At 36.2% G+C, this 12,395-nt stretch overlaps 1 protein-coding gene across 15 annotated transcripts in view; it reads left to right on the forward strand.

Moving 5' to 3' along the window:
- Nucleotides 1-12,395, forward strand: part of R3HDM1 (R3H domain containing 1) — a 203,008-nt gene that overhangs the window by 68,278 nt on the left and 122,335 nt on the right. For 14 of the 15 annotated variants that reach the window (XM_053214946.1, XM_027055875.2, XM_053214950.1 and 11 more), the window contains 3 exons: nt 8,517-8,725; nt 9,705-9,738; nt 10,310-10,520. In XM_053214946.1, the coding sequence (XP_053070921.1) occupies nt 10,350-10,520 (171 nt within the window). In that variant the 5' untranslated portion in view covers nt 8,517-8,725; nt 9,705-9,738; nt 10,310-10,349. The remainder of the gene's footprint in view (nt 1-8,516; nt 8,726-9,704; nt 9,739-10,309; nt 10,521-12,395) is intronic. The other variant, XM_053214949.1, reaches the window with a different exon arrangement.

Consider the following 12,395-nt stretch of genomic DNA (forward strand, 5'->3'; position numbering starts at 1 on the left):
AGATCACATACTGGGTCACAAAACGGCCCTTCATAAGTATACAAGAATTGAGATCATACCATGCATACTTTGAGACCACAATGCTATGAAACTTGACATCGACCACAGGAAAAAGTCTGGAAAACCTCCAAAAGCACGGGAGTTAAAGAACACCCTACTAAAGAAAGAATGGGTCAACCAGGCAATTAGAGAAGAAATTTAAAAATATATGGAAACAAACGAAAATGAAAATACAACAATCCAAACGCTTTGGGATGCAGTGAAGGTAGTCCTGAGAGGAAAATACGTTGCCATCCAGGCCTATCTCAAAAAACAAGAAAAATCCCAAATACAGAATCTATCAGCACACCTAAAGGAACTAGAAGCAGAACAGCAAAGAGACCCCAAACCCAGCAGAAGAAGAGAAATAATAAAGATCAGAGTAGAAATAAACGATATAGAATCTAAAAAAACTGTAGAGTAGATCCATGAAACCAAGAGTTGGTTTTTTGAAAAGATAAACAAAATTGATAAACTTCTAGCCAGGCTTCTCCAAAAGAAAAGGGAGAGGACCCAAATAGATAAAATCATGAATGAAAATGGAATTATTGCAACCAATCCCTTAGAAATACAAGCAATTATCAGGGAATACTATAAAAAACTATATGCCAACAAACTGGACAACCTGGAAGAAATGGACAAATTCCTAAGCACCCACACCCTTCCAAAACTCAAACAGGAAGAAATAGAAAACTTGAACAGACTCATAACCAGTGAAGAAATTGAATCACTTATCAAAAATCTTCCACAAATAAAAGTCCAGGACTAGATGGCTTCCCTGGGGAATTCTAGCAGACATTTAAAGCAGAGATAATACCTATCCTTCTCAAGCTGTTACAAAAAAATGGAAAGGGAAGGAAAACTTCCAGACTCATTCTATGAACCCAGCATTACTTTGATTCCCAAACCAGACAGAGACCCAGCAAAAAAAGAGAACTACAGGCCAGTATCCCTGATGTATATGGATGCAAAAATTCTCAATAAGATACTAGCAAATCAACTTCAATAGCATATAAAAAGAATTATTCACCATGATCAAGTGAGATTCATTCCTGGGCTGCAGGGCTGTTTCAACATTCGCAAATCAATCAACGTGATACATCACATTAATAAAAGAAAAGATAAGAACCATATGATCCTATTAATCGATGCAGAAAAAGCATTTGACAAAATTCAGCATCCTTTCTTAATAAAAACCCTCAAGAAAGTCAGGATAGAAGGAACATACTTAAACATCATAAAAGCCATTTATGAAAAGCCCATAGTGAAATGGATGAGGAAAAACTGAGAGCTTTCTCCCTGAGATAAGGAACACAACAGGGATGTCCACTCTCACCGCTGTTGTTTAACATAGTGTTGGAAGTGCTAGTATCAGCAATCAGACAACAAAAGGAAATCAAAGACATCAAAATTGGCAAAGATGAAATCAAGCTTTCATTTTTTGTAGATGACATGATATTATACCTGGAAAACCCAAGACTCCACCAAAAGTCTGCTACAACTGATACATGAATTCAGCAAAGTCGCAGGATACAAAATCAATGTACAGAAATCAGTTGCATTCTTATACACTAATAAGCAACAGAAAGACAAATAAAGAAATGGATCCCATTCACAATTGCCCCCAAAATCATAAAATACCTAGGAATAAACCTAACCAAAGATGTAAAAGATCTGTATGCTGAAAACTATAGAAAGCTTATGAAGGAAATTGAAGAAGATATAAAGAAATGGAAAAACATTCCGTACTCATGGATTGGAAGAATAAATATTGTTAAAATGTCACTACTACCCAAAGCTACCTACACATTCAATGCAATCCCAATCAAAATTGTACCAGCATTCTTCTCGAAGCTAGAACAAGCAATCCTAAAATTTGTATGGAACCACAAAAGACCCCGCATAGCCAAAGTAATATTGAAGAAGACCAAAGCAGGAGGCATTACAACCCCAGACTTTAATCTCTCCTACAAAGCTGTAATCATGAAGACAGCATGCTGTTGGCACAAAAACAGACACATAGACCAATGGGATAGAATAGAAACTCCAGAATTGGACCCACAAAAGTATGGCCAACTAATCTTTGACAAGGAGGAAAGAATATCCAATGGAAAAAGACAGTCTCTTTAACAAATGGTGCTGGCAGAACTGGACAGCAACATGCAGAAGAATGAAACTAGACCACTTTGTTACACCATTCACAAAAATAAACTGAAAATGGATAAAGGACCTGAATGTGAGACAGGAAACCATCAAAACCCTAGAGGAGAAAGCAGGAAAAGACCTCTCTGACCTCAGCCGCAGCAGTTTCTTACTTGACACATCCACAAAGGCAAGGGAATTAAAAGCGAAAATGAACTGTTGGGACCTCATGAAGATAAAAAGCTTCTGCACTGCAAAGGAAACAATCAACAAAACTAAAAGCAACCAACAGAATGGGAAAAGATATTTGTAAATGACATATCGGACAAAGGGCTAGTATCCAAAATGTATAAAGAACTCACCAAACTCCACACCCGAAAAACAAATAATCCAGTGAAGAAACGGGCAGAAAACATGAGTAGACACTTCTCTAATGAAGACATCCAGATGGCCAACAGGCACATGAAAAGATGCTCGACATCACTTCTCATCAGGGAAATACAAATCAAAACCACACTCAGATACCACCTCATGCCAGTCAGAGTGGCTAAAATGAGCAAATCAAGAGACTGTAAATGCTGGCAAGGATGTGGAGAAACAGGAACCCTCTTGCACTGTTGGTGGGAATGCAGACTGGTGCAGCCGCCCTGGAAAACAGTGTGGAGTTTCCTCAAAAAATTAAAAATAAATCTACCATATGACCCAGCAATAGCACTGTTAGGAATTTACTCAAGGGATGCAGGAGTGCTGATGCATAGGGGCACTTGTACCCCAATGTTTACAGCAGCACTTTCAACAATAGCCAAATTATGGAAAGAGCCTAAATGTCCATCAACTGATGAATAGATAAAGAAGTTGTGGTTTATATATACGATGGAATACTACTTGACAATGAGAAAGAATGAAATATGGCCTTTTGTAGCAAAGTGGATGGACCTGGAGAGTGTTATGCTAAGTGAAATAAGTCATACAGAGAAAGACAAATACCATATGTTTTCACTCTTATGTGGATCCTGAGAAACTAAGCAGAAGACCATGGGGGAGGGGAAGGAAAAAAAAAGGGAGGGAGCCCAACCATGGGAGACTCTTAAAAAACTGAGAACAATCAGGGTTGATGGGGGGTGGGAGGGAGGGAAGGTGGGCGGTGGGTATTGAGGAAGGCACCTGTTGGGATGAGCGCTGGGTGTTGTATGGATACCAATTTCACAATAAATTTCATATTAAAAATAAAAGTAATTTGTCTCATAGTCTTGTAGCACTCAACTGATGTTATTTGTGCCCATTCTTCCACTTACCAAAAGTCTCTTCCCCTCTCTAAATACCATCTTAAAATCATTTTATGTATTTGTTGATAAATGTCATTGCTAACCACCTCTCTTGGGTTTCACAGACTCCTTTAGGTCAAGGTAGTTCTTCTCCTTTGTTCTTTTAAAACATAGCTAATACTTACTGCAGCTTTGTTGCCTTTTGTGGTTCCTCACTAAATTTTTGTATGCTAGTAACTGTTTATAAATCACTTAGACATTTAGCATTTTGAAATGTTGGTGCTTATATTCTTGTTCAAGTGACTATGAGAATGTGAATTTACATTCTTTCCAAGTACAGCATAAACTGTTTTCCTTGTCTTTCTCACTAGAGGCCTTTAACCAATTGGTTGTGTTGATTGCTAACCTTAGGAGAAGAAGCTGATGTGTATTGGTCTTGTTTTCATAAATGTGCCTGCCTGGTTACATGTTTTACCCTACAGGAAGAAATACAGCATTGTGTTCATCTAATGAAATGACAATTAATAACCAGGTAGTCATACGGAGGGAAGATGCAGTGTACTTTGCCAAATTCTATTTCAGATAACTTCAGTAATGTTATTCTTTTTTTTCCCTCAGTATTCAAAGGGAGAGTACTTAATTTTTACCTGTAGGAGCCAGATTTCTTCAACACAAAAACAACTGATTTTTTGATATTTTGTTAACCTAGAATAAACTGATTTACGTTGCGTAAAAGTAAAGTTTTTTGGGGTTTTTTTTATGCCTAACTTTTCAGTTCTTTTGTGCTGTCAAACCAAACGTTAGGGCCTAGGCATAATAAAGTATGCTTTGAATTAACAGTATCAGTTTTGCATTTTGTTGCTGAAAATTCTATCTGAAATTTTCACTAGAGAAACTCCACTTTCATGGATTGCATAGTCTGTATTTACGAATGTTGATCCTAATTCCGCCCTGCTTTGTCTCCTTGGAGAAGAAGACAAACATAACTGTGCTTATTTATCATTTGGAAACTACTAGGCTTCACATTGTTCCTTAACCACAAACTGAATCCTTATTGCCAACCAGGTTTGCATGGCTTGATACTTAAGTTTACAAGAGATAGAGAAATGAAGAGAAACTGGATGATTACTTGGCAGTTATGATAATTCAGTCTTGATTAGCTTAACTGACCATTAATATGAAGTTAATAGTGCTGTCTTCCTGTGCACCAAAGAACAATACACATCCTATCCATGTGAAAAGAATTTTTACTTTTTGCATTGAACACAATATTGAGGAGTTAGTACATAAGTATTCTTGAAATATAGGTGCTCTAAAAACGCAAATTGTCATTCCTCTTGGTACATATGTATGATAATAGAGCATTGTGGGTAAGAGCCTGGAGTGGTGCACCTGTCTGATTCATATCCTTGTCCCCATGCTTACTAGCTGGGTGACCTTGGACAAATACCTTAATCCTCTCTGTGCCTTAGTTTTCTAACCTGTAAAACAGAGATAATAATAGGACCTACTTGGAATTGGTGTGAGCTCAAAATTTACTAATTATGAGAGGTAGTAGAATAGTACCTGGCGTATGGTAAGCTATATATTAGTGTTTGTTATGGGTGGTAATTATTTGTGTTTCTTTTGTAGATTGCCTGTTCCCCATTTCTCTTTTTTTTCTTTTGATTTATAAAAACATCTTTACTTTGTAGACTTTGATCCTTTTGTGTTAGAAATAGTTATTTTATCATTTGTCTTTTAATCTTTGTTATACTTTGTCATACCAAAATATTAAAACTTTATTCTAAGTTTTTTAATATTTCTTTGATAGCTTCTAGATTTTTTATGTCATGCTTGGTAAGCGCTCCCCTTCCCAATAATTATAAAAATAGTTCTTATTTTTCCTTGTACTTTATGGTTTATTTTATTAGGTTACAATCTTTAATTTTACCTTTGATTCCCTTTTGCTTATGGTGCCAGGTAGGTGCCAACCTTTGTATATGCTTCTGAAGATTTTATATATACAGACATTTATCTTTTTTGGCTACCTGGGAGCACAGAAATTGTATAGAATCAGATCTCTGACTTGGTTCTAATAACGTGTTAGCAATTGCTGTAATGTTTATTCAAAGTTGAATATGAATTTAGAGTACATATATCCATCTCTTAGATTGAAACAGATTCTTGAGACATTCAATTTGCAAATATCAGTAACAGTAGATACTCAGATGTATGTGCTTAATAAATACCAACATTTTGCTAACTTTCTGTAAGTTGCCTTTCAGTTGGAGAAACTTAACAAATTCATGTATGTTTTTAAGTCACTTTCACTTACTGTATAACAATGTATTACATTAAGGTGGTACATTTAATTGACTGCTAATTGCATTGGCAGAGATACCATATCCCTATCTTGTAGGTCCTATACTTGACCTTCCCACATGCCCATACAGACTCCAGAAGCCATACAGCCCTGCAGAAGTGTAGGTATTGTACCAAGATAAAACAGTTTTGGTTTTAGTGAATACCAGAAAGCTGGAATATCTCTTTTATCTGAAGATTTGGAGAAGAAAAACATTTTATTTAAAACAAAAGCATTATTATTCAGAGAAGAATGGAGAATTTTATTTTTTTTTAATGTTTATTTATTTTAGAGAGAGAGAGACAGAGTACAAGCGGGGGAGGGGCAGAGAGAAAGGGAAACAGAATCCAAAGCAGGCTCCAGGCTCTAAGCTGTCACCACAGAGCCTGACACAGGGCTCGAACCCACGAGCTGTTAGCTCACGACCTGAGCTGAAGTCTGAAGCTTAACCAACGGCACCCGCAGAATTTTGTGAGTTTTTAATGTTAAATTAGAAGGCTAAAAATGAGAGCCCCTTGAGGCTGTGTATCCAGGCAAGCACTTCCCTTCTCAGGTATACCCACATCCACACAAACTAGTGTTCTCCTCTTTTGACCTTTGTAGGGTATATTCATAGGAAAACTTGAGGTATACAAAGCCACTAATGGGCCTCCTTTCAATCTGCTATCATGCAGGGTACAGCCAGCACACAGCAAACTCAGCCTCAGCCAACTGCTGACTTAGAATGATTCTAACCATGGAAAAGAGCTGATATTTTGGAGTGCCCACCTGTTGGAGAGGGTGTAGTAGATGCTTTACGTTTACATTTATTCTTCCCAATAAGTTTATGAGCTAAATACACTGTTTCCTACTTTATAGCTCAGAAAATTATGGCTCACAAAGATTAGTAATTTACCAAAGTCATAACTGGCAGATCTGGGATTTAAACTCTGGTGTAATGCTACTGCACTTGATAATTATCTCTTTCCCAGGAAATAGTTAACTGGTCATTTTGGTTTCAGAATCATTTATGTAATTTATCAAGGGGTGTGGAATATTGACAATTATTGGTCACACACATTCGTTGTGTGACTTTGGACAAGTCACTTCACCTCTAAGTGCTAATAGCTTGTGTGGTAAATTAGATTGGACTGGGTGTCTTTTTTTTTTTTTTTTTTTTTTCTTCAATTTTTTTTTTTTTTCAACGTTTATTTATTTTTGGGACAGAGAGAGACAGAGCATGAACGGGGGAGGGGCAGAGAGAGAGGGAGACACAGAATTGGAAACAGGCTCCAGGCTCTGAGCCATCAGCCCAGAGCCTGACGCGGGGCTCGAACTCACGGACCACGAGATCGTGACCTGGCTGAAGTCGGACGATTAACCGACTGCGCCACCCAGGCGCCCCTGGACTGGGTGTCTTTAAGGTTCATTGGGGTTCTTCAGAACTAAGTATTTGCCTCTTCACATTGTGCCTCTTCTTCATTAATCCTTGCACTGTTGCTTTTTTTTAAATTTCTTATATGGATTACAGCCTTTACTTTTTTAGAATTTCAAATTTCAAGGCTTCATGATTGAATCACGAATCACTTTGCAAAAAAAACATAGTAATTTAGCTGTTTAGTGAGTGCTGCCATCTTGTGTCTACCATTTTATGAGAGAAAAAGTTAGAACTTAGAAAAATCATACTGAAGTATTTTTTGTTGTGTTTGTTTTTTGCAGGGGGAAAAAACACATTTCATATGATTTAGTGGGCCAACAACCTCAGTCAAATAGAGAGGACAATGTCATTTAGCAAACAACTTTGACATTTGCTTATGTTGCCTCCTTTTTGTTATCCCTTAGTCAGACAGTGAAATTGAGATGTGAAAACTAATGTGAATTTATATATCAAGGTTCTAAATTATTCTATTTCAAGATAGTTTTTGAAGAGCTAGTATAAGATGTGAATGGTTCTATGATGCATGCTTGGTAATACTAGCATCCTTTCTCTTGGTGCTTACACCTTACTTGTTCTGTTGTTTCACCTTAAAATTGTACTTTTCAGTTTATTAATAGACAACAAAACTATCAAAGGAAAATGGAAGAGCAATATAGGATTTTTAGAGCGATTTGTTTACTATGATGTATTCATTTGTAGCATAAATACATAAAATGAAACTGACTTTAAAAACAGATGACACTTAAAGAATTTTGGCATTTCAGATGTCTTTAAAAATAATCTTTCTACCCTTTAGACATTTACTTTTAACAGACCATGTGGATTTCTTTGAAAATGTTAAATGACTTATTATAGCCTTTTGTTCTTTTGTGCTCTTAAAAATCTAAAGTGTGATCATTATTCAAAATTATAGTCTTCCATTAAATCCATAGAGTTGGAGCTCTGGAAGAGAACTCTTTGGAGTTAAGCATTCTTGGTTGCAATCTTAGACAAACTTTTTTCCTTTATAAAATAAATAAATATCTCTCTTACAACACTGACCACATACTAAATTCTTGTTATGTATTAGTTCCCTAGCTTTCTTCTCCCCTCTGCTTTTACTGCTAAACGCTCTAGGTGACCTCAGTGACTTATTTAGGCTCACAAACTAATACATGTCGAAATTAGTTGTAAATATGCATTCTGACTTTTGTTTAAGACAAGAAACTAGTAAATTCACCAACAGTAACATTTTTAATTTCCAAATTACTATGTAGTGTTCCTCCCCTTGGCTCTTTTGTTAAAATGTTTTTTCTTATTTTAATTTTAGGCCACTGAAAGGTATGATATATTTGATTCACGACAGTCCATTTCAGCCCAGGAATCTACAGTGGTGACAAGGACATGGGACTCCTCCTGCCAGATTCCAGATGGTTCAATACACTTGACACCCTGGCTGACAACTGTGAAAAAGAACCTTGGATTACTTTATTTTATTTTTGTGGGACACCACAATCCCAATTCCATAGGACACATCAGGTAAACTGTCTTATCACTCAAGAAAAACATACCCCTTTTTCTTTTAAAATCTTACATATGAAAAGCAGGGAGCCAGAGTATTTTAAGAAATGCCCTACCCTTTAATAACCTTGTTGTTTTGAAAATAAGTCCGTTAACTCTGATATGGAATATAATTAAGGAAGACTTTTTTTTTTTTTTTTTTGAGAGAGAATCCCAGGTGCTGTAAGCCCGACCTAGGTCTCAATCTCAGGAGGAACTGTGAAATCATGACCTTAACTAAAATCAAGAGTTGGACGCTTAATCAACTGAGCTATCTAGGTGCCCTAAGAAAAACTTTTTAAACTTCAGTTTAGTCTACCTCTGACTTTAGAATCTATTTCTCCCTCTTTTTTTTGTTTGTTTTTTTTTTTGTGTGGGTTTTTTTTTTTTTTAACCTTTTCAGATGTGTTTATGGATTTCTGAAATTTGTTTAGGTATTTGTTTATGATTATGTGAGGTGATACATTGTGGTAACCATTTCACAATATATACGTATCATATCTTCATGTCATGCACCTTAAACTTACACATTGTTTTATGTCAATTACATCTCGATAAAGCTAGAAAAAAAATAGAAAATGTTTACATCAAGTTTTGTTCTACAAGGCCACATTTCTCACAGTTTCAAAAATGACAGCTGTCCCTGATGCACTGCTATTTGGTATCAGCATAAAGTGTTTTCTTAAACTCACTAAAGGTATGAAATATATTGGCATCTTACGCATTTGATTTTCTGAGGAATCTGTATACTAAAATGTCTGATAATAGGTGTTTGTCACTGAATCACATGTCAGGAGAGTTTTCAATGCTTGATTCATAATGCAGATTATTAATGCAGATTACCAACTGTGTTTTGTATAGAATGTTGCTGGTTTTTTTTTTTAATTATTTCCTTTTAAAAATTTGGAACTTTAGGCATCTAAATGAAGGCTATAATAGAAATATATTTTTCTTACAGGAAGATACTCCTGAAATCCTTTTTAGAAAAAAAGGTAAATCTCTATTTACCTTTATAACTACAACCATTACCTTAATATGGATCACTCCTTAATGTTTCTTAAGACCCTTTAAAAGTTGTGTGTGTGGGGCCCCTGGGTGGCTCAGTCAGTTAAGCATCTGACTTTGGCTCAGGTCATGATCTCGTGGTGAGTTCGAGCACCACGTCCTGATCTGTGCTGACAGCTCAGAGCCTGGAGCCTGCTTCACATTCTGTGTCTGTCTCTCTCTCAGGCCCTCCCCACTCATGCTCTCCTCTCTCTCTCTCTCTCTCTCTCTCTGCCCACCCCCAAAAATAAATGAACTTTAGAAAAATAATTTTAAAAAGTGGCATGTATTTCAGAATCACCTCATACCCTTACTGTAGCTCTTATCTCATTGTATACCTTTTTTAGTGTATATGTCTGCCACTATATTCTATAGTTTTTGAAAGTAGGAATTTTGCTTCTATCTTGTTTAAAGCCAACATTATTCCTGGACCATAGAAGGCATCAGTCAATATTGTATAGTAACTGAATTTAAGAGATGTTTCAAACTGAATTTAAATTTTTTTTCTTTCTTGCTAAGGCTTCAAGTTCCCTGTAGAATTCTAAAATAACCTTTGCTGATGAGGATGTCTGATACTGTTACTGTAAAAAATGAAACTGAAACAATGAAGGATTTGGAGGCAGAAGTGAAAGATAAAACCAGAGTTGAAAATCTTATCAAATCAGAAAACTATGGGAAGATTTTGGCAGAGAAGAATGAACGTTGTATTGACAACAATATTGATTTGCAGGTAAACAGGATTTTCTCTCTGACTACAAATACTAATTCTCGAGATACAATTATACTCTTTATACCAATCTCACTCTCAGAATTCTAAAAGGGTAAGTTGACCCTTTGGGACGTGTTTACTAGCTGTTTTTTGAGCTATCTGGATCAGATTGTTGAGTGTAGCTCTTTGAATTGCTTGTATCTTTGATTTGCTTTGTATTTGCTTATAATTGCTTTCATTTGTATGTGTCCAATTCATTTTTTATTGGGTTTCTACCTTTTTGTACTCCTGCACCTATTAGCATCATGAGAGTTCAGGATCTAACCTAAGAACCCTTAAAGGAGAGAAGAATAAGTAAGATTGCAAACTGTAGAAGTTTTCTTGCCAAAAACAACCCTTAAGGGAAGCAGTCACCCATGACTGAAAACAGAGGTTGCTGGGAAAAACGAATTCATGTGAGGCTTTTGCTGCTACACATATATGATTTAGAATTAACTACTGAGAAGGCTTTTAATTCCAGGCATAGATGGAAATTGATGAATTGGTCAACAGATTCAAGATAGGTAAAAATTATTTCAGGTAGTACTTACAGTATTCACTTCTGAATGTTCTAGTAATGTCCCATGATTTGTGAGTCAGGAAGATGGCATAAGGGCTTGGCTTACTGAATGTTTAGTGAATTTGTTGCCTAAGGCAACAAAAGTGGTTTTTTGCCAATATTTAACTGATAGATGGACTGGCCTGGAAAGTCCAAAACTATTTCACTCACATATCTGACACCATGGTGGGAATGGCTGAGATGTCTTCTCACCTGGAACTGGGAGCATCTCCCTGTGGCCCCTCCAGCATGGCCGACCAGGGTAGTCACACTTACTATGTGATGACTCAGGGGTCACAGAAAGAATGTTCCAGGAGGCAACCACAGCTGCAAGCATTCTTTTGACTAGGCTTATAAGTCCCAGAATGTCTCTTCTGTCATCTTTTGATGACATATGTGAATAAAGTTAGCCCAGATTCAAGGGAGGAGCAATTAGAGTCTCCATCTCAGTAGGAAAGAAAGACCTTTAATCTACCACAGAACTTTCTTAAAATATTATTTCTAACTCATTTGTTTTCGTTTAGCCCTATGAATAAAGAATTCTAGTTTGGAGAAAATATTTTATCATTATTCTGTCATTCTTATTACATCCTGAAGATCTCAAGGGCTACTTTTTTATAAGCATAAAGGGCTATTTTTTTAATATACTTTTCTTATAAGTAAAGAAGTTTCTTTTAAGGGTTATTTCATTCATTCAGTCAGAAACTTTGTTTATTCCCCATTATATGCCAGAAATATGTTAGAAAATGAAAGCAACTCACATAGCTATAAAAAGGCATTTAGGCCCCACTGATTAAGTATAGTCAAGTGGTAATTACCTAAGAAATTGGCAGAAATAACATACTTTTCCTAGTCATTTTTAGTAATAGCACTTTTTAAAACAAATTGCCAAACTTGCCGTCACTACACTGTGATGGCAGCACGCCAGTATCCTGATTGAATCAGAGAAAATCTGCTAAAATTCTATTGCACTTATTATTGAAGTAGTAGAAGATTTCCTTTTAGTCCCTTTTTTATACCTAATACTCCCTCTTCCAGGTCATGCTTATAAACAAGCGATCAGTTTGGATTATTGCATTTCTTACTGTGTGTGTTGTGTTGCCCTTGGCAGTAAGCACTGTTGAATCATGGCACAGTTCATACTATAGGAATATAGGAAAATTGCATGCATGCCCCCAAACACTTACTGAAAGCCTATTCTATGGAAAGGAAATACTATAGTAAGCAAAAATGAACATGGTCTCTGACATACTCCATTCAGCATCATGACTATAAAGATTGGGAAGACAAACAAAGAG

This window comes from Acinonyx jubatus, chromosome C1 (genome assembly GCF_027475565.1).
Source record: "Acinonyx jubatus isolate Ajub_Pintada_27869175 chromosome C1, VMU_Ajub_asm_v1.0, whole genome shotgun sequence".
NCBI classification, from domain to species: domain Eukaryota; kingdom Metazoa; phylum Chordata; class Mammalia; order Carnivora; family Felidae; genus Acinonyx; species Acinonyx jubatus.